Genomic DNA, 25,204 nt, shown 5'->3' on the forward strand with positions numbered 1-25,204 from the left:
CGTTGAGCAGTGCGTAGGACGCAGCAAAGGAATGTTCTTGTCGATATTTTGTCGGAATCCGGCTGAACTCCACGCGGTCAGGCGTTACCTCGGCGCCGTATGGATGGGAGTGGGCACAAATTCGGTACCAAAGGGCGGGCGGGTTCGGCCACTGCAACATCAAGAAATGGCAGATTCAGAAGTGCGTCAAGAGAGATGCACATGGCCGTGCTGACTCGGGCTTGCTGTGTTCGATGCGCAGCGGAGGAGTGAGTGCCGAAGCGAGGCGAGCCGATGAGGAGGAAGTGGCAGATGGCAGATCAATAATGTTCGCATTCCATTGCGCCTTTCAGGTCCTTCGCGAGGGCAGGCTGAAGTGCAATGTCAAGCAGCAGAGTAGCAAGATTCTGATACTGAACCTGGAAAGTTATCGGGAGCAGCCGCCCGCCGCCCGCCGCCCGCCGCCCGCCGCGCCCGATTCCTCAGCTGTGCCTCTCCGTCTCGAGTCTTGACAGTGAGCTCAAGTCTCCCAATCTCCACCACATTCTCCGCTCGCATTACGGTCATAGAGAATCAGCAATATCATACGCCTTCCCCACGGGCCAGCGTCAGACATCTCATATGATCAACAAGTCTGCAGTCACCACACGTCCCCAGCGCGCGCTATGCCGGCATCCAACACGCTCTCGATCTCGATATCAACCATTGGCTTGGGGCAGTGGCAGTGATCTATAACGTCCGCCTGCAGTCCTCAGGCCTGCCCCGCCTCTCATCAAGATGACCAAGGAACGGCAAGAACACTGTTCTGCCGATGGGGGTGCTTCGAATGAAGGAAAATCAGCCATGCGCCGTCAAGATGGACGAGCGTCAGACATCCAACATGATCAAGATCGCAGTCACCGCGCCTCCTCAGCGCGCGCTTGCCGGCATCCAGAACGGCGTAGACATGCCGGCTGGGGACAAAGACACTGCCTTGCAGAAATAGAGTGTCTCTGTCAACCGGCGTCGAACGACATCGTGGTCGAGCGCCGTGTTCTTCCAGCTCCCACGGCCAGCTTCGGCCTTGGTGATGCAAAGCCAGGTACCTGTGGTCGCCCAGATTTGAGGGGCAAGAAGCCCGAAGCACGAGTCCACCGGTGGATGAGGATGAAATTTTGCAAACACCACCACTACAACGCCTTCGCGCTTGGCACTCCTGTGAGCCGAATGATTCAGGAACCTTCATGGTGCATACAGAACTCAGTCATCCATTACGATGCATCCGCCGTCCTCGTCCATACCACCGCCATCCATGCTCCTGCAAATCGTAAATCGCGCACGCTGCCCCAATCGACTTCGTGCTTCAAGCTTTCACAAAACAGTGGGGTGTCGCGCGCGCCTCGTGGAATGAAGAAGAACTCGATTCGGCGTTGTGGCTTCAAAAGGCAGGCTGGAACAAGTCCATCTGATCCCAGAAATAATCCAACCCATGCAGAATGGTCAGGTCAGTACAATGTTTCCGCCTATTGTAGAGGAAAGGGAAGCGAGCCGATCATGCCGCATGCGAGGGTAAGAAATCATGTCGCTCTCTTTCGTTCCTACGTGCAATATACACCCCATCCACCGGGGACGATGCACTCCGCACTGAAGCTCGCTTTTCATTTGAACGAGGCTCTGTCTGCTTCCCTCAACAACTCTGAAGTTAGCAAATCGAGGCTGAAGGCCGACAAAGTCCAGGCATCCCGTCCCGGCTGCAGCATGGTGTTCGACGCTCGGTAGATCTCGATCAACGCCTCGTACGCGATTCGATGGCTGGCCTCCGAAGGCGAAGTATCTATGAAGGAGAGTGCGAGAGACGAAGTACGATGCTGAATTGGTTTGCAGCATCTTGTTTCTTTCACATACACATTCCTAAGGCGAAGCCTTATACTCTACCTATCTCCGAAATCTGCGTCAAGACCCAATCATTACCAATCATTACCGACGATTTTGGAATGCCCGTTCTCGCGTTGACGACCACGTTCGAAAATGGACGAGCATACAAATTCGCAGAGTCAAGAACATCTGCTCGATCGAAATTTCCTCCAATTTCCTAAGACACCACTACCTGTGAATCGGCTGCTGTCGATGCCGGGTAAAGCACATGGCCATGGCAGATGATTGGTCCCAGCACTCCCGAAATGCCGTGGTTAACAAGATATACGCACTCATCGGCGACGAAGTTCCTGCGAATCCGCAGCCAGCTTCGGCACAGTTACAAGCGGGGCACGACATCAACGAAGCGGCTCCTTTGAGGATCAGCGTTGGATACGCTAAGGACTTGTGGTAGGTGAGTGATGGGCATGGGGATGATGGGAATAGCAACGAGAGGCCGAATGTCCAGCAGTGATGGGCTGAATGGCAGCGAAGGCCGCCTTCTACCACGCCTCGACTCGAATCCGAGTGTAAGCAGAAGAAGCGGAAGTCGGTCGCTAGGCTTTCTGACATTCCAGCCTCGCTCCTTCTTGAATGATTTCAACAGCGATACTGACGACCAATTCCTGATCAACGACGAATCCACCACCACCTCATCCTTCGCCTTCTCCGCCTTCTCCGCCAACCGCCCGCAGCTGAGATCTGGCGCGTGAGAGGTGACCTCAGAGGTCTAGGAATCCATTTCGCGCATCGCATTCCGATCGTCTGCGTTTCTCCAGGCGACGAGCATAACGGCTTGGCACGGGACGAGTCCAAAACAAGAGGACCAGGTAGGGGAAAAGATACAGAAGACCAACCAGATTGCAAACACAGCAGCCCGCAGATAAATATGGGACAGGCCGGAGGTGCGAGAAGAGCGCATGCGGAGAACGAAAAGGCTGAGAAATCTTCCCATAGCTTGTGGCTAGCGTACTGATCACTTCTTGAGAGGTCTATTGGCGATATTGAACCTACGGATGCACTATCCTCATTCTTTTTATCACTGCGGGCTGATCTCGCAACGGAGCAGGTCGTGTTGAAGCTTTTCAAGAAGGTAGACCTGAGCTCGCTCTACGGCGGGCGGCGCTCTTTGCGAGTGGCTTAGCGCACGAGACGCTATCTCCTGCGAGCATCTCAAGGTCAGCTCCATCCGCTATCCGGTTCAGCAAATCTTGGTACGCTTGACGAATAGGATCGTGGGTAACAGCGTCGATGGGCGACGTATGTAGACTGCGAATGGCTATAAGATGCGAGGGAAGAGTACTGCTGCGAGGAAGCAAGACTCCAAGACAAAGCTTTGCAAATGGTAGACTTGGAGTCGACAGGGAATCTGATGGTGATCCGAGCATACTTCTGGTACCTTTTAAGCTACACGTCACACATCTGAGCTCTGCTTCTCTCAGCAAGAACGTCGAGGCATCTGTTCAGCTCCATCCGATCAGGTTGAGCAGATCTTGGTACGCTTGATGAAGAGATTCGTGGGTGACAAGGTCGATGGTACAGGAAGGGTTTTTTACTCGGCCACCAACAATGCGGTCAACGGGAAGGTGGGCGAGTACTGGGCGACGTGTGTTGACTGTGAATGGCCAGGAGATGCTGAGGAAGTAAGACTCCAAAGCAAATCATTCGGAATGATGGCCGACACAGCCGGAAATCTGTGCCCATACTCAGACTTCTGTTGCCATGTCAGTGTCAGCCACACGTTGCACATCTTACTCTAAGCTCTCCCTCTCGCGCAAAATAACCGTGACGGCTTTCAGCTTGCCTTCGATCAGCAAATCGCACGCAAATTGATAGAAAGCCATTGGCTTGGGACCATTCGTTGTTCTGCCTCATAATGCCCGAGATGGAGACGCTGTTGGCGGAACTCGGAAGCATCGTGGCGAACGAGCACCTGGAAGTCTCGTGTATGTCGGCGCCGGTGGATTGGACAAGTTCAATCATTTCTGTCCTCGTCCTTTCGGGCTTTCCGATCATAAGGACATCGATGACATGATGCAGAAGATCGGTGGGGCTGGATGTGCGTTGGTGTACGGTGTGCGCGGGAAAGCTATAATTTTCCCACCGGACTGGGTAGATGACTCCAAGACGTATGTGCCCGAGGATGCTCCCGATCATCCGTCAACGGTTACTCGACCAGGTAATACCAGCGCTACTCTTCCAGCTCCTGACACCGATTCATATAAGAGCAAGTTGCTAGATGTCCCGGTGAGGCGTAGTGGTCTCAGCTAAGTGCAAGTTCCAGGAGAGATGGTGCGAAGCGAGGTGTTCGTGATTGAGGATGACGAGGAGCCAGACGAAGAGGGTATGTACGACACTGTCGACGCCAGATCGCATCCCGCTGGCGCATCGGCTAGTGAGGCATCTGCCGGTTACGGATCTGGCAATGCTCCAGCGCGCAAGAAGATTCCCGAGAAGGATATGGAGAAGCGCGATAAGGTGAACGATGACTGGCGATTGCTCTGGAATTGGCGATACCATTCCACCAATCCCGCTACTTCCGCGAAGTCCTGCTGTGTATCTACAGCGATGATGAGAACGACTATCCGGCTCCTGAAGATGAGCAGGTCCTCCATACCGACAACTGCTGCAGTCACTGCAACTCTGCCTATCCTCGCCGATCCGAATGAATATTTGCCTGGCACGACGAGGTGCAAACGGACTCCCAGACCTTGGACACAATTCGGGATACGCTGCAGACGGTGTGGCATCCTTACTGCACTTGCAAGATAGGCAAGTGTTCGGACCCAACGGCTGTTATTGATTTATGAGCAAGAGTCGTTGGTGCGACAGGACCTAGTGTTGTTGACGCATCGTCCTTCGCCCTTACCCCACTAGGTCATCCACAGTCCACGGTATAGTTCTTGGATGTGTTGCATACATTCCGAGAGCCGGCAAAACCACCAAGAGCGCCGAAGTTGAACACCAGAGCTGGCATGGCAGTGCCATACATGAAGGAGGGGTGGACTGTTGCTGCAACCACCTTGTTCCCAGACCCATACCGGCACGGCAACCTGTTCTCTCGTGTCCCATACAGCTGCATTATCGACAAGCAGCTGGTGTGGGCGATGAGCCAGGTTTTCAAGGATCACAAATCGCTGGAAATCTTCTGAGGTGAGGTTGATATCACCAAGATGCCTCAGAAATTCAGTGACTGGCATTGTGATGATGGTGCTGACCGGCGCAGGGAGACAGCCGTGGAGAGATCTGTCGCAGGACATCGCGCCAAAGGTATACCAGCGCCAGATCCAGATCCAGACTCAGCTGCAGTTTCACGAGCAGCGGAAGGAAATGAAGAAGAAGAAGAAGAAGAAGGAAGGGCGGCTAGACCGTAAACTGCAGCACAACATCGTACTGCAAAGAACAAGCAGCGCAACACTGACAAGCGTGCCGCGCTCGCCGTGCGCATCCAAGCCGCCAAGAATTCAGAAGCACAGTTACAAGCTGGTGTTGAATCCGGTCCAGTTGACGATAATCCTGGCTCTTCGCGTAGCCGTGGGACAGGACTTGACAGAGACGGAGATGTCGAGATGGCAGATGCAGATACTTCGGATTAGCAACGAAAGCGTGTTGCAAATCAGCACCCAGATGTATTGCACACGCCCCGCGCAGCTGCTCCGGGTACTCCAACATCACAATGTCGCCGGCCGGCTCGGGGAAGAAGCAGTAGAGGACTTGTGGGATCAAGTGGACGCTACCATGACTTCTGCAGAGGCAACTAATGCCCGGAACCAGGCCCATCTGACTATTGCGTCCGAATGGGTTGAAGCCGTGTCCGTATTCGTATGCCTTCGCGTCGCGTTGAAGAAGGTGTCCTTTTCTTCGGCACTCGCTCGCATGAGAACAGTCCAAGTCGCACTCTGAGGGTAGTAAGAGTGACTGAGGTTGGCGACATCCCGCAAGCAAGCATGCAATGCCAAGAGGCATAGCTGAGTGAAGGGTGTGCGATCCAAGCTCAGCGCAAGAAGAAGGAATGCGCTTGATCAAGCTGTCTGGGATGGCGTGTGGCACGAAGACAAGGCGCTCCATTTGCATGCTGGCCGCATTCTGGCGACAGATGCTGGCCAGAAGAGATCAGGAGGTGCTTGTCGTCGCTGTTTGGTATGAACTCCGATGACAATGACTGTGGAGGGTATAGCTGCATTTAATGGTATCTTGGTCGTGATCGTGATCGTGATGCTGTCTTGTCCTTATGCCGCACTCGTCTCAATCTTACATCGCTGTGTCTGGTGGTATCGGTGCTTGCCACGTCGCATTTTTCGGCTTGAAGAGATTCTTCGCGTTCCCGTCACGTCCAATTGTTGCATTTGGAGGCTTCAAGGCATGATTCGCATGCGATATGGGTAGCGTTGGTTTCAGCAACGATTTCTCCAAGCAACGCATCTTCCACCGTCGGCATCGTGTATTCCTGGGAGTTTCGGAGTCCGACGTTTCTGGGAAAGGGACTTTGGGACGGTATGGGCATGCGCACAATGGCGTGAGACTCGGATTTGCTGTGTTCAGACATTGTTGTTGACGTTGGAGAGCCAGAGCGAAGATGAGGGCAAAGATCTTTGGAAGTGCGGGTGCCAGCCTCAGGAACGAAACATTGGCTGGCTAAGCGAGTGGTCTGTGCACCGAGACAACTTTCAATTCGCTTTCACCAGCCGGCTTCACCGTCGCATCACAACAATAATTTCCACACTCCTCCTCCCACACCCTCGAAATGCACTGAATCCACCGATTGGAGTTGATTCCAGGCACTATCAACGCATGGGGCTTGTCAAAGTGTCCAACACGACAACGACAAGCACGCAAAACCGCATCCAAGTCCTTCAAATCCTCCGAATGTCTCCATCTCTTCGCGACGGCGACGATGACGACCGCACTCGTCGCAGCGCCTTCACTGTTAGCGGGCTCTATGAACATGGACGGTGTCTCAGGCATGGGGAATGAATTCTAGATGATCAAGAATCGGGTTGAAGTGCCAGGCCCTCGTACGAGGCAGGCAAGCAGGCCTCTTACACCGCACTTCTCTTCGACAACAGCAATCTGTGTCCCATCGCCGGGGTCTCGGTATCAAGTACGGCTTCGAAAGCACACGCAGCCATGCCACCAACCCGACACCCAAGCAAGCAAGCAAGCAAGCAAGCAAGCAATCAAGCAAGAGGTGGGAGACGGACCGTGGAAGTTGTCGAGGCATGCCAAGAAGATGAGACCACAATCAAGCGTAACACGGCAGCAGCACTGAACCTGTAAGCATGTGCCATCGCAGGAAGCACTTCGCAGTGCTTGCCGCATCCTTGAAAGGTAGAGTTCAGCCTACGGACATGGAGGTGTTGACGCAGGTGTTGACGATGACGATGGAGATGACGATGACGATGAAGATGAAGATCCATTGCCTATAGTTGGATGCGCCACATACTGCCTGGCAACTCAAGCGCAGAGACAGGAGCCATAATGTCGGCAGTGCTACAGCATGTTGGCCTTCGCTATGATCGAAGCGAGGACAGCGAGCTGAGCATAGCGCACATCGAAGGACTGGGAGTTGGGCATGAAGCCCTATTTCAACTACTGTCAGCACTCCTCACCAGCCTCTCTTGGCCCTCAAATCAATTACTCTCCCATTCCAAGACCGCGGCTCATCGCAAACTCCTCTCCGCCGCATCCACCTCCGCCTTACACGTCAACAATCTCTTCGAGGCTCTCCGTATCTATCCCATAGATGTCGACGTCGTCATCTAAATCGATCGCAGCAGCAACATCTCCGCCATCTCTACCATCCTCGACACTATCAGCACCATCAGCACCATCAGCACAGCATCAGCAGCATCATCTGCAGCACGAGTAAGCTCGCGAGAACGGCGTACGCTGCTCGAGTTCTCCTTGTCGATTGCGGCCGGCATCATCTCAAGGCCCTTCTCCTAGATTTCAACAGCTTTGCTCGATTTGCCGGAGGTGTTGACAACACCAACAGCTAAGATCGCTTTCTGAAGGACATCGTCACATCCAGGATCAAGTAACCAGCGGAGGTGTCGCCACAGTTCCGCTGGACAGCACAAAAGAAGGTCGGGATGAGCTGGTTCTGGACGCTGTCAGCATTGCATGTCTCGCCAAAGCTTGCGATGGGATGATGCTTACCACTATGCGCCGTATCTGGCCGAGATCCATCTTTCCAACAGCTGTGTGGACGGTCATTATGTTCTCAATCTCCCTGACCATTCGACATTTTGTGGTGAACGCAGGACCGGTGTTGTCCTTCCATTCCTACTTAGTTGAGACCTGGTTCTAGATCTTCTCAACAATCTCACGGTATGTATCCTGAGCCAGCTTCTTTACGGCATCCTTGACGATTTGCAAGCCAGTACCCATCATCCTCCTCCAGACCATGCGCCAGTAGCTCATCGTCCTTGCTGGTATCCCAGTAAGTGCGGAGGACGTTCTGACAGGAATTCATCAGAATGTGAAACCCCACCAGTCCGCAAAGCCTATCGCCACAGCTTCCACCCTTGCCGTCGTTCACAGCATCAATGAGGATCATAGGGTCGTCTGTCGTCTGCTTGGTCAACCGAGGGCCGATCGGCGATGAGCCTTCAGAGCTTTCCAAAGATGGCCGATGACACGTTCGGCCGCGATGAACCTGCGCGTGCTGATCTCAAGGACTTTGAGGGCAAGCCATGAGACGAATTGGATACCAGGAGATGGGTGCAGAAGTCTCGAAGGGCACAACCTGCAGTGAGGGCAACGCCAGAAATGTGGGTAGAAGACTTCTACCTCAGCATGGCAGGAGGCAGCGAGGCAGCATAGGCGGATATAGTGAAGCCTATTCTCGGGTGAAATCTATTCTCGACGAGAACGTCTGGGCTGCAGCAACTGATACTATTGTAGCAATAATCAAGCGCGAGTTCCTTGCACGCTTCCGAACAGTTGGTATTCAGGTGGAAAACGACCCGACGAGCGAGGTCCGCACATTACGATACACTCCATGACTTGTACCAGCGTACAGCTGCGACGATGCGGTGGCGTGGAGCCAGAACCTGCTGTTCACCACCCATTGTCGACCATGGCGAAGATCCAGATGACACACTTCATCACTTCCTTCATCGAGGGCTTGCATGACAAAGGACTACTACAACACCTGCTGGACACTGGCGCCATGTATCGGAGAGCACACGCGCTTGTTGCTGCTGAATCGCCGCATGGATCGTGCAGGAAGCAGTCTCAGCTTTTGTCCAGAATTCTGCCGGCAATGCTGAGCTAAGAGGCAGTACCAAGGTCTAGTCAGTCGCGGCATTCCATTCCAACCATCGTCAGCTTCGCTTGGCAGTATCAGCCGCAGGCACAGCGCCATGGGCAGAGGCAACTCACTGCTGGTCCTCAAGCGGCAGCCCCATCGCAACAGCAATACCGACCGCAAACACCACCGGGCGGACCAGCCTCGCGGAGATGGCGCAATAACCACCCCTCTCCCGAGATGAGGCCAACGCTTGATGTTGCAGCGAGTCGCTCCACCTCCACCGCAGCGCCGAACCAGGTTGGTCTTGGCCTACCTACGCAGGCTCAGTTACAGGAACCTCACTTCACAACCCCGGCTCAAGCGGCGGTAAGGTAATGACCCTTCAGACCGCGCCGCACGCCAACCTGCCTCCGCAACTGCAACCGACACCGACAAAGAAGCCGACAGGCGAGTGGAGAGTGACCTTCAACTACTACGATGTCTTTGGGCCGCTACCTGGTGACCTGATACAGACTGTGCAGGACTGCTATGAGCTTTTCGGCAACTAGCGTTCCTCATATTCCACCTCCTCCCTCGTCTGCTGTGGGCGAAACTGCGCATCACCTTCAACAAAGTCAAGATCGGGATGGACAAGATCACTATCATCGGCAAGACCCACTAAGCAGGAGGCAAGCTCGCGATGAAGCCAGAGCATATGCCGAAGATTCTCAACTGGCAGAGCCACAAGTTGCTGCTAAGATGCGTAGGTTCCACGGGAATGAGTCACTAGTGTAAGGGCCTACATCAAGAACTTCTCGGAGGTCATGCGAAGACTCATGAGCGGTCGACTAGCGTGGCGATGAGAGCAGAAGAGACTTGGAAATAATCCTCTTTAATAAAGCGAATCAGGCTTAGAAATTTCTCTGGAGATGCGATGGCAGAGATGAGGCTTAGGAGTCTTTTGATGCAGATCTTGGCTACACGTTTACCGGCGAACGGAGGATAGTGGATAATGTCGATCAACTTGATAACTTCTTTGGCCGATGGCATGCACGATTTCGAGTAACCCAGAGGAAGGAAGGTTGAGAAGCACACATGGAAAATGTCGGGCGGGTCACGTACTTGATGATTGCATCCTTGATGACGACTACCTTGAGTTCGGACCAGTCCAGCTTGGTGCCTTTGGACAGGATTTCTTGCTTGATGCGACCGCAGAAGATGGCGAGATAGTCGGTATCGTCGCTGTATAGCTGTCGCAAGAACTTTCGTCAAACTCTTGGTTAGAACCATGAGCATAGTCCGAGTCGTTGTCGGTTTCCTTGTACGTGATGGATTTGTGCTTTGTGTGCTTCCGGGCCATGGCTGCTAAGTCGATGATGCTGGCAGAGGATTAGAGGGAGTTTGGGAAATGGCGGAAGATGTAGAAAGTTGGGATGAGAAGGAGAGAAGTTGTTGTTCAGGGAGGAGGAATTTTATTGAGATGAGGTGCAGGTCTGCGGCGCCAATCGACCGTAGCCATTCTACGCTGCGCTGGTAGTTCTCGTGAATCTTGAGACGTTGGTGGGAATTCTGATAACGAGACTTTGACTACAGCAGTTCTGATGAATCTTGAGACTTTGACTGGAATTCTGATGACGAGACTTGGACGACAGCAATTCTGGCAATGAGACTTAGGCTCCAAGTTGTGCGAACGGCCAGGCGGTCGAGCGGCGAACGACGCTGGCGAATAGCGCTGGCGATTGTCGCTGGCGATTGTCGCTGGCGATGGAGGCGATGGCGATACTGAGTCGGGTGCTTCGTTGTTTGTCGCCTGTCACCATCCTCCCTCCCTACAGTCCGTACACTACCTCACCAAGGATGGTTCCCTCAGCAAGCTTTCCAAAGGCAAGCATGCATACCGTTTTCAGTGGTGCTGGTCGCTTCAAAGGCAGGTCGGTGCAGTGCAAAGCTTCGTTGTTTGTCACCATCCTCCCTCCCTCCAAACTCCACGCCGTCCAGAGCGTACCGCTGCCTCACCAAGGACGGTGCTCTTCGCAAGCGTTCCGAAAGCAAGCCTGCATACCATTTTCGGTTGTAGTGAAGGCAGGGCGGGTGCAATGCCATGCAGTGAATTGCATTCATTCTGCAGCGTGAAAATGGCGAAGAAGAGCTTCCAAAACAGCTACACGGACGGAGATGATCGAGCGCATCATTGGCACAGCCAGATGTGGACTCAGGCATTGAGCGATGCGCAGCTGGCGCGCGAATGGGGTTGGGTGTTTGTGAAGCGGCAGACTCATCGCACCAACAAGCACGCGCAAAGCACGGCGGAAGAGAAGGTCAAAGAACAGCAGGTGGCGGTGAGGCAGGGCGGCGGCGTGCGCACGCTGAGGATTCGCTGGGCTATGTCGCTGAAGTAGACCACTTTTGGTCCGCCAGGCATGGTACTGAGGCTCCTCATAGGCGCACGACTGTTGACGAGAACTGATCGCATGATTACGATTTTGGCGAATCTTGCTGAACTCCGTTGGTTGCCCAGCTGGAGGGAGCTCCGTCAAGCACACCATTGGTGAGAATTCTGATCCTTCGTCTTCATTCTCATCCGGACGCCATCATATCAGCAGTGGTAAGGCTACTCATCATTCATCTTCATCCTCATCCAGACGCTGGCATCGTTGAGAGCCGCGCCTATCTTCCCTTAGCTGCACTAGCCAGTCATGAATCTTCTGCATCTTCCTCCGCCCCACACGATACTGTTCAAGGTCATCTTCATCATCGTTCGTCTGCTGGAAAATACCATCGTGGGATCGAGCTGTATTGCTTGCCCAGGGTTGGATGTCGTCTTGGATTGCCTTCAGCTTATCCATAGTCATGGGATGAAAGCTTTGATAGGTGAATGCATCCTTTTGGATCTTGGTGAGGTTGGAGCGTAACTCGACCACCAGGTCGGCATAGGTCTGTGCGCGAGCATGTTCTTTTCCACCCTCAACGCCGTAAGCCATGCATTATTCCAGTACGGGATGAGTCTTGAAGGCGATAGCAGGAGTGCCGAGCCAAGGGATCCGGAGCTCCTTGATGAATTGGATGAGCCAGTATACTGTTGTGGTTCGTTGCTCGACTTCCTCGAGACGTGGGAGGCAGCAGTTGGAGAAATCATAGCCTAATTTCGCAAGCAGTGTATCGAGATTGCCAGGCTCGGCCAGAATTTGCTGTGTGATGACCGTTTCTTGCGATTCGATTCGGCGAGCGTCAGTATCGTGGATGAACTCTTTGAAGAATTGTATGATTTCTTCCTCTGTCGGGCCGGAGGCAGTAAGGAAGCGGAACCAGTCGGGGATGTAGTGAGTAAGAAGCGATGCGATGAGACGATTGGATTCGGAGACTGCGGCTATGGCTGAATGTAGGTCGCCCGTTCGTGTCGAGTACTCTGACAAGTATGCTCTGAGCTTTGGGTAGAATAACAAGACAGCTCGCAAAGTTTGGTCGCAAGGGAGTAGACAGCTGCAGATGAGCGTATGATGTCGGCGGCGCCGATGAGTCCGGGTGTGAGGTATTGAAGCCGAATGTCGAGAGCTCTCCCGGCTGCGTAGTCTCGATATGTTTGCCCAGCAAGCAGTCACGTTGTGATTTGTGTTTTGCCAGTCCGGCGGAGGGTGCTGATGCTGATTGCTGAGAGTTCTTGCTCTGTAGCTGGTGCACAACAGCGCGGTAGTCAGGAGATCCTGAGATGTAGGCGATGATGTAGGAGAGGACGACGCAAGGAGAGTGATCGCGAATTGCGGCGAACGCAGATGCGCGGGTCAAGATTGAAGTGATCCAAGTGGTAGGACGGTGCGGATGGGTTTCAGAAAGCAAGAGGCATTGCGGATTCAATCGCGTAGGAAGTGATGTTTGCAAGAAATAGGGCAGTACCTACATTGCAGGAGAGATATACTTGACCTTGTTCGGGGAAGCGCAGATCTATCTGTGCCTGTGTGTATGGGATGCCGATGCTCATGCTTATGCTCATGCTTATGCTCATGCTTATGCTCATGCTCATTCATGCTCACCTCCGTACTGCTGGGTAAGACTTGGTGGGGCAGCGTTGTAAGAGGTGTAGTTCTAAGACTCGGGGCTCCTTCTTCGCGGTGCGGTGCGGTGCTGTTCTGTTCTGTGCTTGGTTGAGACTCGAGGCTCTTTCTTTGCGGTGCGGTGTGGTACGGTGCTGGGCTTGTGTGAGACTGAGTCTCGCAAACTCGATCGTTCGAAAAGGCCGCGCTCGCGTCGTGGGACAATGTTATGTCCTCTTCTTGCGCCGGAATGGTGGGCTTCTGCAGTATGCTGCTTTACTGTGTTGTACATCCACCTTGCATCGCATCGCGCATCTCGAATTTGGCCCACGCTGATCCTGAATCTGTCGAGAAGCATTCGCTATGCCGGTGGAGTTGGCTGACCGCCGGCGTCGTCGCCTTTCCACTGTTCAGCGTACAAGAATGGCGCGCAGAAGCCGTGTGTAGAGTCCGGACATCGTCAATGCATCTTCTGGCCTTCTCTCACCCAAAAATGCTGCCTTCCACTACCAGCACTGACGATATGGGCTGCTCGTGTCGCCCAGCTTGCCCTGACCGACACGCGTTGATAGCCAGCGGCGCAATTGGCACCCCGTTCAAGGCGCACGAGAAGACCATGGTGCAGGGATGGATCAGCGTGGTAGGTATGCTGTACATGCGCGACGGAATGCAGGTGGTGGCGCAGCGGAAACGGAGAGAGGAGCGGAAGCGCGGAGGCGGTGACATCGATGAGGAGGATGAGGAGGATGAGGAGGCTAATCATCCAGATTTGCACTGTAGAGCTGATCAATTTTGATCGGGAGTCGGTGATCAAACCCCGATCACCCCCGCAGAGCTGATCAATTTTGATCAGTTCTGAACGCATCCTAAAACAACTTCCGGTATACCATACAAACGAGGGATGATAGATCCAGATTTCTTAAATTTTGACGAGTGCACGATGTATTTTGGGTTATGGAAAAGGTTTTTGATTGGCTTCGCCAGGTACTAGTAAGTAGAGGTGGTTTTGCGGCTCGAAGGTCTCTGCCGCAGCTCAGAATGCCTTCTAGACTGACAAGGCCTCTCTACCCAACATTCCAGAAGTGTTTGGGTTGGTTCGCACTCACGCAGAAGATCATCCGATGCTACTGCTACTGATTTACTTCCAGGAGTCATGGCATTGCTTTGGGAAAGGCGGTTTGGAGTCCGAGAATGGAGGATTTGAAGTCCGGCCGACACTCGGATCACCACGCTGCACCAACCCATCCACCTACGCCGACGCCCAATCCCAGAACAAGCTCCATGTCTCTGCTGCTTGCTGGTTCGGAAGTTTCTGACATATCCGAAAGGGTGTGACGAGGCTTCTCTACCTGCAATAATGGGAGGTAGTTTGTGAAGGGATCAATATTGATCGACCCTGCAACAACAACAAAAGGCTATCCCAGACCAACTCTCGGCATACGAACGAGGCATGATTTGAAATCGGCTGGCAATTCCTCTTTCCCCGCAATCGGAGGTGGTCTACGTGCTGCTCCAATGCCTTCGGGTGAGCAGTTGTGGAATGATGATGCGAGGGAAGCTACAAGCAACAAGCCGACTCGACTCCCCAGCCCGACACACCTGCACTTTTGCCGCCTCAGCATCACTCTTTGCGATGCGAGGAAGAAACCTCAGACGAGGATGTGATGATCAATTCTGTATCCAGCTAAATCTGCACGAGTTGTTGTTGTGCACTTCCAAGAACGCCAGAGCGTGCTGCTACCCAAGAGCAAAATCAGCCTTGCGGGTCCTCATCCCGTTATCGACTATCTCCTTCGCTACAACAGCAGGTCGCCCAACGTGGTTCTCAATCACCGAGTACATCATAAAGCTGCTGAAAACTCGGTCTCAGAATCAACCTTTCAGAGCTGTAAAATGCCACCTCCGGTAATGATAGCGACTCGGAGTAAGAGCGGATGTTAGGAGTCGCAAAGGGCCGAGACATGCATGCATGCATCAAGGGAGGAAGCAGACATGTGCGAAAATGTGATGAGGTGGAGAGAATGAATCAGGAATTGGAGATGAGATGGAAATACCCAACGCAAAGGCATAATAAGATAGAGAGGATGGAGATGATAGCGAAGAAGATCCTTTGAGATGAGCTTCAAGGAAATTGAGGGCAAGCACTACATCGCCGGATCACTCCTCCGCAAACATTATGATATTCCCAGATCAGTCGCAAGAGCTATGATACTGGTGTTGCAAATCGGCCGGCGTCTTGTGATACTTTCTACTGTTCTCGGTTGATGAATGAGATGGCGGCGGAAGAGCTGAATAGTCATAGCCACGCTAGCCCTTGTCATTTGCTGGTGTATAAGGTAGCGAAGGTAAGGCTGGACAGACGCTCTTCTTTTCCTTCTTCTTCCTCTTCTGGGTCTTCTGCTTATACTTCTTGCTAGACGGTGAGCACGGCGGTTGTGAGCCTGAGCCTGCGCCTGAGCCTGAGCCTGAGATTGATCTTGAGCACGAGGGCTGCTGCTGCTGCTCGTAGTCGAAGAATGTCGGATCGCGATACCTGAAGCTAGCCGGAGCAAGTAACCACCTCTCCGCTTTCTCGATCTCCGCCTCGACAGTGTCTTTACTGAGATAGCGCTGCAGCCGGTCATACAGCATAGCATACTCATCCTCACTCTGCGCGTCCTCGGACCACTCCCAGATCCGGTCAATAAGCGTCTGGTGAGCTTCGACATCACTCCCGGCGAGCGTGGCTTTGGAAGTACTGATCGTACAACTTCCCCCAAGCATGGAGATGCACTGACTTCTGCGCTACCTCTTCACAAGCAAGGTCGATAGGCAGCCCGTTGCAGGTTTGCTTGTTGGTGTCGATGCCTTCCAGGCTCCAGAACTACTCGTAAAGTCGGCCAGGCTGTGCAGCAGAGTACATGGGCATCAAGGGAGACCCGCCTTGGGCTGCGTAATGTACGCAGACACATCCACGTCCATGGTGGTGCGACTCTTTGAACGACGGATGTTGCGAGAATGGCCGGCCATGAGGATTGTGAGAGCTTGGTATGTACACACACACGCACGCCGGGATACAACTTTGCGCAGCTCTTGCCGTTGACCGCGTCACATATGCCAGGGCAGGGCAGGGCAGGGTGTGGCTCTCTCTGTACTGAGCGCGGACTTCTAAGACCATGCCGGATGATGGGCATGGGATGGGAGTGTGGAAGTGCATCAAACACCAAACGCTGATCACTGTACATCAGACGCAGACCAACTAAGACCAGGCAGCGTCGAATCATCGAGATGCCGAGACGAAGACAACATTGAGGAATTCGCTAGCCTGACCGTCTCGGAACTTCGTCGTGGTATTTGATGCTTCGGAGCTCTTGCTGAAATTCCACTGACTTTCTTCTTTCATCACCCAGGCAGCCGCGCTGAGCCCAGCGATGAAGTGAAGCTCGCTGCTCTTCGTCACGCCCTGACTTCAGATACTCTGCTAACGTCAAGCCCTCCCTGAACACATTCATGGACCTGGCGTGTACCATTCCCCTGCCTGCCTCTCCAGGTATCCGGCGCAAAGATGAGATCAGATCCATCAAGATCATCGCTCAATTCATCCGCTCTCACGTTTCGCCTGCTGCCTGGCCTGGTCTACTCCATGAAGGTCCCTCGACATATCCTGTCCACTCCGACACGACCCTATTCATCTCCACCATCTTCCTCGATGCAGCCACTCAGGTCCCCTCCTACGGCGCGCTCAAATCTTCTCAAGCAGCCCTGCTGTCCACCTATGCCGCCAATGGCCATTGTTTTTCAAGGAAGTTCAGCTCGAAGATGATCTTGATCCAAACGACACGCCTGGGCTCGGCTGGTCGAAAGTCGTCCGCGAGGCCATGTCAAACGTCGTCCTTCAAGACCAAGGGCAGCGCCAAAAGCCATCTTCTTCCGTATCTTCAACTGCTCGACGAAGCCACCAGTCCATCCGTGCTCCTGCCTTGCGACCTGCCAGTCAAGTCCGTGGTCTCCCTCAACCAATTACACAGGCCGACGAGGATGCCGTCCAGCTTCGCTGCTACGTTATACAGAAAGAGTTCGTTATGTAAGTTGTTCTTCGTCCACACGCGTCGGCGGGCGATCCATCGCTACCGGAGTATGCTTTGCTCCCGGCGAACGTAAGATAGGCTCTAGAGTGGAACTAGGGCGGAATTGAGGGGAAGAACGTCGATTACGAGAAGTGGTGAGTGTTTCGTGAGTCGGTATCGTAACGACGTGCTAATCTGTGTTCGTAGTAGGTTGCGCGGGGCGGTGGTAAACAAGGGAATGGTTCAGAGAGACTCCGGCGATGAGTGATGACCGAGAAGCCTTCAAGGATACTGCCGACTTCAGCAAATAAATGCGCATGCAAAAGATTTCTCACGACCCCGCGATGTGTTTATTTTTTCAAGTAGTTCCTTGAGCAGTTCATAGAGAAGACTAGGAAGCTAGATAATCAAGATTGACAGGAGTGTCACTCAAGTGCGGGGTCTTGATCAAAAGCGTGCACACAGCCTGCGGAACTTCGGACGCTGCAATTGATCAAAATTGATCAAAATTCTGCCAGGGTCCTGATTCAACGCCTGGGCAAACCCTCGAGCTGATCAAAATGATCAGAGTGCCACGCATGCACGCCAGATGAATTGCAACTCCACTGCGGCAAAACGTTTTTACTACGAGAAATTGCGGATGGCGAGCTCAGCAGATTGCGGATGCGCATCGTCGTAGCCTTCCTGTTAGCAGCATTTGTCGTGCAACGTCCTCGTGTAGATTGACAACACACCATTCTACCGACTCAGTCCACCAACGTACGGCACTCGCACAGTGGATTGGTGGTGCCGATGGCGCGGCTGCCCGATCAAAAGCCCACGCAAAACCTGTGACTTCGCCCGCGATTGGTGATCAAAACTGATCACGAAGTGCGGCTGCCCGATCAAAAGCCCACGCAGAACCTGTGACTTCGCCCGCGATTGGTGATCAAAACTGATTCCGGAGTGCGGGGCCTTGATCAAAAGCGTGCGCAGAACCGGCAACTTTGCAGATGATAGTTTATCAAAATTGATCAGGTTGCCGCCTGAGTGCGGGGAGCTTGATCAAAACCCTGCGCAAAACCGCATCCCACCGGCATATCCAGCTGGATATCTGTCGACAGCGGCCAGCATCCAGCAGCTCATTATTATCTGCTGCTCCATTTCTTTGCTAGACATTTACTAGTAGACATGATGACAACTTCTTGGCCCTGTGAAAACAACCGACTGTTCTACGCGCTCAGCAGACGAGAATCACTAACACCCCGACCAAAATCAAACGCGCGCCGCTACCCATCACATCACGCGATGACTTCCTCCGCCTCGGTTTCCGCTGCACTCACCCCTACAATTGGCACAAGAATCCGCTCCCGAGTCTTGCTTGTGGCTTCCACGTCAAGCCTCTTCAGGATATGGCCAAACGCGAGAATGCCACACGTTCAGTCGAGGTCTTTCTCGAATTTGGCCTCGTGCAGTAGGCTTCCATAATGAGATGAAGGCTATGGCGGTTCATGTGATGGTTGAGTGGCTACAGGATAAGAGCGTGAAATCGGTGGTCAAGGGAGGAATGGACGAGGAGGAGATGTTGTTGAGTGGGATGAGACGCTTTTCCCGCCTCCGAGGGAAATCAGTGAGAATGGCAGGACAAGGAAAATGCCCTCTTCCAGGCCTCTTATGGATGAGCAAGAGATCGGTAGTGGTCAGCGCAGGAAGCACCATGCAGATGATGGAGTTTTCGAGGCACAGGAACACGATCAAGAGGAGGAAGATAGTACCGGAGATGACTCTCCCTCTCGTCTCTACCGGGTAATCCGCGACCACGAGAAGAGTCCACTTCGACAGTCCCAGGTCGTTGAGCTCATCGAGCAAAGCCCGAATGGCAGAACTTCCTCTGCCTTCCTACGATCGTAGACAATCAACAGCTGACTTGAAACTGCAGGCTATGCGCGTGCTGTGGTACCTCCTGGTACAGGATCTCCGGTTCGTAGCTGGTTTCCGGCCACCTATCTTGAGAAAGCTTGAGCTCAGAGCAATCTTCAATAGTGCACAAGTCTAAGAAGGGCATTGGATGATCTGGGACACATCTCTGCCACCTCCTGACATTTCCACCACGAACGAGGCGAAATTCCACGACGACATTCCCAACGCAGCGGGCTCAGTCAACAACCAACGATGACCAACCATTGTCCGAAGATAAACCTGTATGCGCCATTCCAGAGGGCCGCGAAACTCACGCCTGGCCAATACGAATAGACAGCCGTGCGTAACACTCAAGAGTAATTCGGGTCGGAAGCTCTATGCCGTCCTGATCCATATCTGCAAGAATGCTTTTGTTTTGAGATTTGTGAGGAGTGCGCGCTGAGAACTCACACGACTCGACTATCTGGATCTGGTCCTGAGACTACAGCTCACTGTGAGCAACATTCTGTCTCAACGCCAAACAAGTTATGCCCGTGTACCATCACCGACACCAATCAATACAGATTCTACAGGTCATACTCGACACGTCCCTAGAGGCTTCAGATAAATCTATCAAGTTTTCCTCGTCAGATCCTGTCTCTTCTTCGCCTTCGCTCTCTCCACCTTGTTCGAAATCTTGCAGCGAATAGCCTCCAGCTTTCCACCCTTGATTCCAGCTTCTGTTGTCGTCGACTCAGTCTCCTCAGCGCTCTCGTCATCCGAAACGAAAAAGCCCTCTCTAGCGCTTGCGCTTCACCGAGGCACGCTCTAAGCCTTCGTGCTCAACTCGCTTGCGCTTTGCCGCGGACCCCTCGAAGGACTCGCCACGCTTCCGCTTCTTGCCCAGGACTAGGTACGACCTCTTCGCTCTCGTATCCCGCCAGGACGCTATCATTGTCATCATCATGTTAATCGATTAAAGCGGATTTCTTCGTCTTCCCGCCACCACCCATAACCTTGGCCTTCTTGTTCTTCTTGCTCTACTCAGCGACTTCATCACTCTCATATCTTTGCAACACATCCTGCCCAGGATCATGATCATAATCATGGCCATCCACTCCATAGACCAAGTTCTCGTCATTATCACATCGGTTCCGCGAGGCTTCTCCGCCACATACTCGCCAGGAAGCGCACCACTCATTGAAGCCAAGTCTGTTTGAAAGTCACTCAGCACGTAACCTCCCAAAGCTCAAAACCAGCAACGAGATGCATCAAAACCCTAGGAAGTTACCGCTCTGCTTCTGCTTCTTACTCATACTCTTTATCTCTCCTCCCTTTTCCTTTCTATGCATTATCCCATTCTTCTACCCTCAAGTCACAATCAGACAGACCTCTGCCAGCCCTCGAGCTGAGATCAGCGTGCCAAGCACATGTTCGACAACCAAAACCCTATTGGCCTTGGTTTTGAGTCCATCATCGGATGGATCGAGGATGCGAGCACGCAAGGGCTCGGCTGTGAAAGGGCTTGAAGCTCGCCCACCTCGCCTTCTCCCGCGGTGATTGTATCTATCCCTAGAGTCATGCTGGTCCCATTTCCATTGTCATCCTTCACGACAACACTGCTTACGATGCTACCCTTCACGATGAATCCCGGCACGATGATTTCCTTCAGCATGAATTCCTTCGGGATGATTTCCTTCAGCATGACTTCCTTTGGGATGAATCCCGTCACGATGATTTTTTTTTTCACGATGAATCCCTAAGACTGCACGCCACCATCTCCACGCCGGGGCTGTTCCAATCGCCGCCCTTTGAAGCTTTTCCGACGCTTGACAATCACGAGAACTGAAAGCCCATTATGAGCGCGGCGGTGCACGAACGCCTCCATCAACGCCGGTAAAGCTGTTGAGCTGCCCAAGACGTGGTGCAGAGCAGAGACTCGCCCAATGCCTTTCCCTCGCCGACGGTCTACATTTTGCATCGAGCACTTGTTGACGGGCTCAAGTCAACAGTCTGGAAATCTCTAGGTGCTCTCCGTGAAATTCGAGCACGGTAGACAAGAGGAGCACGTCGGGTAGCAGGAACATACACGTCATCAGTAAGTCAAACATAGCATTGGCCGTGGCTTGACAAATCTGCTTTCCTTAAAACCCACGTTTTTGTGCCACCCACGTAGCGTGTGCTCCTTGGCTGTCGTGCACCATACCTACAGTTAACATCCTACACCAAGAATGTTCGCTTTCACATCAACTTTGCCCAATTCAGAGAATCTAGAGGGGTTATTCGGTCACCTGCTGGTAGCTGCTGCTGCACAAAACTATAAAGAACTTCCGAGTTCATAAGTCGTTTTGATTACGGGCAAATCAGCGAGAGAGCACGGCACAGGCTACCGCCAAAGTGAATACCTGTCTCTATGCAAGTACTTAGCGGAGGCTGCCTCGCCAGATTGAGGAAAGTGTCTAGATCGAGACAGGCGAGTACGACAACAGCAGCATCGCAACCTATCAAAACCACATATTTCAAAAGGCATGTCGTTCGGGATGACAGTCGCAAGCACTCATCGAATCGAAAGCCTAGGAAGAGCCGCACGACACTGAAACCGAGACACCACACCGGTCAAACTGCTAGAAAGACCAAAGTTGAACGTTTTCTTTCATTGATGATGCCCAAAGGCGTGGATTGATGCTTGTTGCTTCCTTCCTTTGTAAAGCTAATGTAACCCACCAATCTGTCGCCTTTCTTACCGCGACGTAACGATGCTGTCTTGGAGGATGAGATGATGACATGGCGATGACTATCATAGAGCGCGAAGTGGATGCCAATTTTTGAGATCCCCTTGTAGGTATCGATTACTTAATGCCTGAATGCTTTCTCTCGAAAAGTTCATGTACATCCTAGATTCTTAATATTGTCATAGCATCCTTGATGCTGCTGCGATTCCGTCGCTAGATGCTGTTTCATTCATGTTCCATACCGCATTTCTTTGTGCCACCTCGTGATAGTTTCGTTAATTCTACTACAAATTTGCTCTCGATGGGTCGTAAACATGCTCCTCAAATCTGCCACTTCCTACGATTCCCGAGTCTTAATGAATCGAGTCCGTCAAAGCGCCTCGCGGTCTTGCTCCCACTTGCTTCTACAATATCTGGACGATACCACTGTCTACCGAATGCCTGCACTGAGCAATTGCTTCCAAGTCTGTTCGTGGATCCTCCGATGCTTCATTAGTCACGCCAGCAAGTAATGTTCCTGCAGCCATTCAAGTGGACCTGTGAACCGATGCAGTCCGGCTCGCTTTCTCCGCCCTCCCCATGTCTATCTCGGATTGGAGCAGCTGCTCAAGTTGATCAACCATGTCGTCATATCGCTTTTCAGCGAGTTTCTCCTCCCTCTGAGCCTCTCGAACACACATGTCCACCCAGAGTCCGAGGTCTCGAAGGGATTTCGGAGTCTCTGCTCTTCGCTTGACGTCTTCCAAGCGCTGCATGTATTTCTGATACCTCTGCTGGGTATCATCGTAGTCCTCGTCGTCAGGGCTCAGGCTGTCGAGGTTGCTCTTGTACATGCTGATCTTCTTTTGGCAATCGGCGACAACAACAGGATCAGGGGGAGGAGCTTGGTCTCGTGCTATGGTGACACATCTGCCAATGAGTTCGAGCTGCTCTGAATATTGGCTCAGTGCGCGGAGTTCGTTGCGTTGGCTGTTAATGTCGGATCTGAACGAAGCGAGCGCGGCAGCGGCCGTGCCCAAGACGCTGTCACTTTTATGGCTCTGGTTCTCGGTAAGGGTTGATCTGAGCGTGGGCAGCTCAATCGCACTTTGGTACTCCGTGAGGCGGCTGGACTGGGTGTGTACGATACACATGGCGCTGATCCAAGCCCAGACGCAGATATGCCGACCAGGCTCGCCATCGGTGACCAAGCACACCGCGGTAGCCATGCACTTGACAAAGTCGGTGGGATCCTGACAGCCGGCGTCACTGGGGGCAGGAAACTCGTCGATCCTGTATGCTTCGGGCGGTATGCTGCGGATCCGCGCAGCCCGATCATGAGGAACAGCATGCGACAGCACTGCACTGAGACGGGCGTGTAGAGTGGCGGCGGAGTAAGGACCAGGTAACGAGTGGACAATGACCGAGTCAGCTGATTCGTCGCAGTGGACATGAGCGCAGAGCCAACGCACAGCCGGAGATTGCGCAGGGCGAGAAGCTGGGTCAGCCGGGAGCTCGTCGGCCGGGAGCGGCAACAGGATAACGTATGCGGCCTGCTGCGCGGTGTAGTCGTACACTGTCACATACGCAGCACGGGTTTCGTCGTGGCTGCCAGAACCATCGGCTGCGGTGGCAATTGCTACGTCGTTGGTGACTGAGTCGTACATGGTGCATCCCGATGTCGATACGAATCCAGATAAGAACTGCCGAGCGAGCTGAACATATTGAGAGCCGGACTGAGAATGGACGTATGGGTCGAGGTGATTGGTCTTGAAACGCGAGACAGCGCCTGGCAGCCGAGGTTCCCGGGCGCGTGATGAAAGCGCCTCAGTTGCAGGTCGCTTCAAGCCACGCATCGTATCTCTGCTTGTGCTTGTAATTGTGTCGGCCACTGTGCTGGTATGGGTACTTGTGCGTTGTGTTTGGGTGGTGGAGGACGGAGAAGGTGAAGGTGTGCGGGCAGGAGACCGCTGTCCTTGTGAAGTTGCAGCAGGTAGAGGCGGGAATGCGGGCGGGAGCGGGAAGTCCGCAAAGTCGAGGCCCTCCGCCGTGGAACTCGAGTCTTCAGCACCAAATGCGAGATGGCCGCCGCCGTCGTACTCCCTAGCTCCACCATCATCCTCCCTACCATCATCCTCCCCACCAACATCACCAACCACACTGTCATTCTCGTCCTGCTTGTCGTCGTGCTCCCCAAACACACTCTCGTTCTCGTCTTGGTTGTCGTTCATCTCCCCAGCTACACCATCATTCTTGTCCTGGCCCTCGTCGCTCTCCTCAGTCCCATTCTTGTCCTTGCGCTGGCCCTCGACATCCTCCGCCTCGATGTCTTTGGCTGTGTCAAGAAATGACAACCCATCCAGCAGCGGCGAGGCACTACCTCTTCGCCCATGTTCTATGCCGCCCTCAGATATCGCGCTGTCTCTTCGCCCATCTCTTGCGCTGCTCTGCTGTCTATCTCCATGTTCGCCAGGTGTTTCTGCGTCTACCTCGCCTGCCTCTTCTGCGCAAGGCTCCGTACTCCGCTTTGGCTGCCGACGCCTCGGCCTTTCCACCTTGCTCATTTTCATTCGCTCTCGAGCCATCTCGATGGCGCTCACGCAGTCACTGGGCCGCCAGAGAGCCTCCAGACTTGTGCCCCGAATATGGTGCGTCTCGCCTCGTCGTTGGTCCTGCGCTTCTCGCATCATGCTAAAGCCTTCAGCAAATGTCAGCCCTCGGCCTCCTTCCGTGGCCTCATCGCATGGGCTTTGGCGCATGCTCGCAAGCGCGCGTAGCTCGACCATGAAACGTCTCGAAACTCCATCGGCCCCAAATATGGCGTAGTATCGAAGGCCTTCAACATCCTCATGCCATTCAAACTTCTCCGACATAATGGCTCGAACGTGTGAACGTATGTCTTTCGGTGTGAGCGACTCATGTGCATACTGGTGAAGAAAGTTGTGTATGATCCGATTTGCGACCTGCTCGTGACTTGTGTGTGCTTCAATTGCCGAGTCTGTCCCTTCCACGGTGCAGTAGTCTTGCCAAAGGCGCCGATACTTCTCGAGGGAAGCGTGGACGTCGTGCGCCTCGTCGAGAATTGCGCGGAATCGGCGGCCAATTGCTATGTCATCTTCTGACGTGGATTCGTGTATCACGGACATAATGTCCACGTCCTCGGGTTGCTGTCGCTGTCGTCGTGGCAGGCTGTTGTTACTCTTTCGCGTCGACTTGGGACGCGCGGCGGACGCTGTGGAACTCGGCGAAGATCGCAATTTCGCCATGTATAATTAATTCATGCAACCAAAGAACCAAAGTAAGTGCCAGTGGACTAGAGAGTAGCAGTGCGAGGTATGCGAAGTGTTGAGATGACTTGGGAAGCTTTGCGCTTTGCGCTTGACCTGAGTTGAGACCCCGCTTCGTCGCTCAAGCGCGACATTTCCGTGCCGGACT

The 25,204-nt window shown here is 53.3% G+C and overlaps 4 protein-coding genes across 4 annotated transcripts; 1 reads left to right on the top strand and 3 right to left on the bottom strand.

Moving 5' to 3' along the window:
- Positions 1-31: 31 nt before the first annotated feature.
- MYCFIDRAFT_180254 (uncharacterized protein) lies at positions 32-9,969 on the top strand (the record flags this gene model as incomplete). The annotated part of the gene is made up of 56 exons (XM_007934132.1): positions 32-207; positions 242-467; positions 499-586; positions 613-703; positions 735-1,659; positions 1,691-1,702; positions 1,738-1,804; positions 1,843-1,978; positions 2,011-2,067; positions 2,099-2,143; positions 2,181-2,260; positions 2,293-2,581; positions 2,607-2,635; positions 2,684-2,702; positions 2,746-2,832; positions 2,863-3,007; positions 3,042-3,132; positions 3,159-3,247; positions 3,300-3,600; positions 3,634-3,732; positions 3,758-4,129; positions 4,157-4,418; positions 4,439-4,478; positions 4,505-4,615; positions 4,645-4,710; positions 4,750-4,781; positions 4,820-4,935; positions 4,965-5,025; positions 5,055-5,721; positions 5,754-5,786; positions 5,819-5,844; positions 5,871-6,012; positions 6,043-6,198; positions 6,225-6,263; positions 6,287-6,388; positions 6,415-6,824; positions 6,863-7,074; positions 7,100-7,120; positions 7,151-7,178; positions 7,207-7,297; positions 7,339-7,617; positions 7,647-7,848; positions 7,873-7,892; positions 7,923-7,984; positions 8,010-8,140; positions 8,171-8,314; positions 8,340-8,453; positions 8,481-8,595; positions 8,627-8,794; positions 8,818-9,120; positions 9,153-9,170; positions 9,205-9,428; positions 9,461-9,625; positions 9,661-9,709; positions 9,742-9,895; positions 9,928-9,969. 56 exons carry the CDS (start codon positions 32-34, stop codon positions 9,967-9,969), a joined length of 8,229 nt encoding a protein of 2,742 aa, XP_007932323.1.
- A 48-nt stretch (positions 9,970-10,017) lies between these two features.
- Positions 10,018-10,466, bottom strand: MYCFIDRAFT_180255 (uncharacterized protein; the record flags this gene model as incomplete). Its single annotated transcript, XM_007934133.1, has 4 exons — positions 10,018-10,055; positions 10,090-10,137; positions 10,161-10,348; positions 10,381-10,466. The coding sequence occupies 4 exons, from the start codon at positions 10,464-10,466 to the stop codon at positions 10,018-10,020; spliced, it is 360 nt and encodes a 119-aa protein (XP_007932324.1).
- Positions 10,467-12,090: 1,624 nt separating this feature from the next.
- Positions 12,091-15,897, bottom strand: MYCFIDRAFT_84608 (uncharacterized protein; the record flags this gene model as incomplete). Its single annotated transcript, XM_007934134.1, has 4 exons — positions 12,091-12,473; positions 12,706-12,997; positions 13,135-13,410; positions 15,496-15,897. 4 exons carry the CDS (start codon positions 15,895-15,897, stop codon positions 12,091-12,093), a joined length of 1,353 nt encoding a protein of 450 aa, XP_007932325.1.
- Positions 15,898-17,530: 1,633 nt separating this feature from the next.
- Positions 17,531-25,190, bottom strand: MYCFIDRAFT_180259 (uncharacterized protein; the record flags this gene model as incomplete). Its single annotated transcript, XM_007934135.1, has 47 exons — positions 17,531-17,579; positions 17,610-17,622; positions 17,663-17,731; positions 17,757-17,785; positions 17,809-17,864; positions 17,890-18,014; positions 18,048-18,089; positions 18,116-18,219; positions 18,254-18,317; positions 18,351-18,370; positions 18,396-18,416; positions 18,465-18,481; positions 18,518-18,560; positions 18,595-18,658; positions 18,692-19,058; positions 19,087-19,182; positions 19,208-19,232; positions 19,261-19,395; positions 19,430-19,542; positions 19,572-19,584; positions 19,625-19,742; positions 19,784-19,829; positions 19,876-20,006; positions 20,065-20,098; positions 20,119-20,306; positions 20,350-20,422; positions 20,450-20,566; positions 20,599-20,817; positions 20,844-20,867; positions 20,893-20,903; positions 20,935-21,026; positions 21,055-21,090; positions 21,117-21,183; positions 21,214-21,243; positions 21,285-21,308; positions 21,350-21,375; positions 21,415-21,651; positions 21,693-21,754; positions 21,783-21,910; positions 21,950-22,003; positions 22,051-22,085; positions 22,125-22,203; positions 22,238-22,269; positions 22,291-22,307; positions 22,336-24,942; positions 24,983-25,139; positions 25,165-25,190. 47 exons carry the CDS (start codon positions 25,188-25,190, stop codon positions 17,531-17,533), a joined length of 6,135 nt encoding a protein of 2,044 aa, XP_007932326.1.
- Between the last annotated feature and the right edge of the window lie 14 nt (positions 25,191-25,204).

The sequence above is a fragment of the Pseudocercospora fijiensis genome, assembly GCF_000340215.1.
Source record: "Pseudocercospora fijiensis CIRAD86 unplaced genomic scaffold MYCFIscaffold_15, whole genome shotgun sequence".
Lineage (NCBI taxonomy): Eukaryota > Fungi > Ascomycota > Dothideomycetes > Mycosphaerellales > Mycosphaerellaceae > Pseudocercospora > Pseudocercospora fijiensis.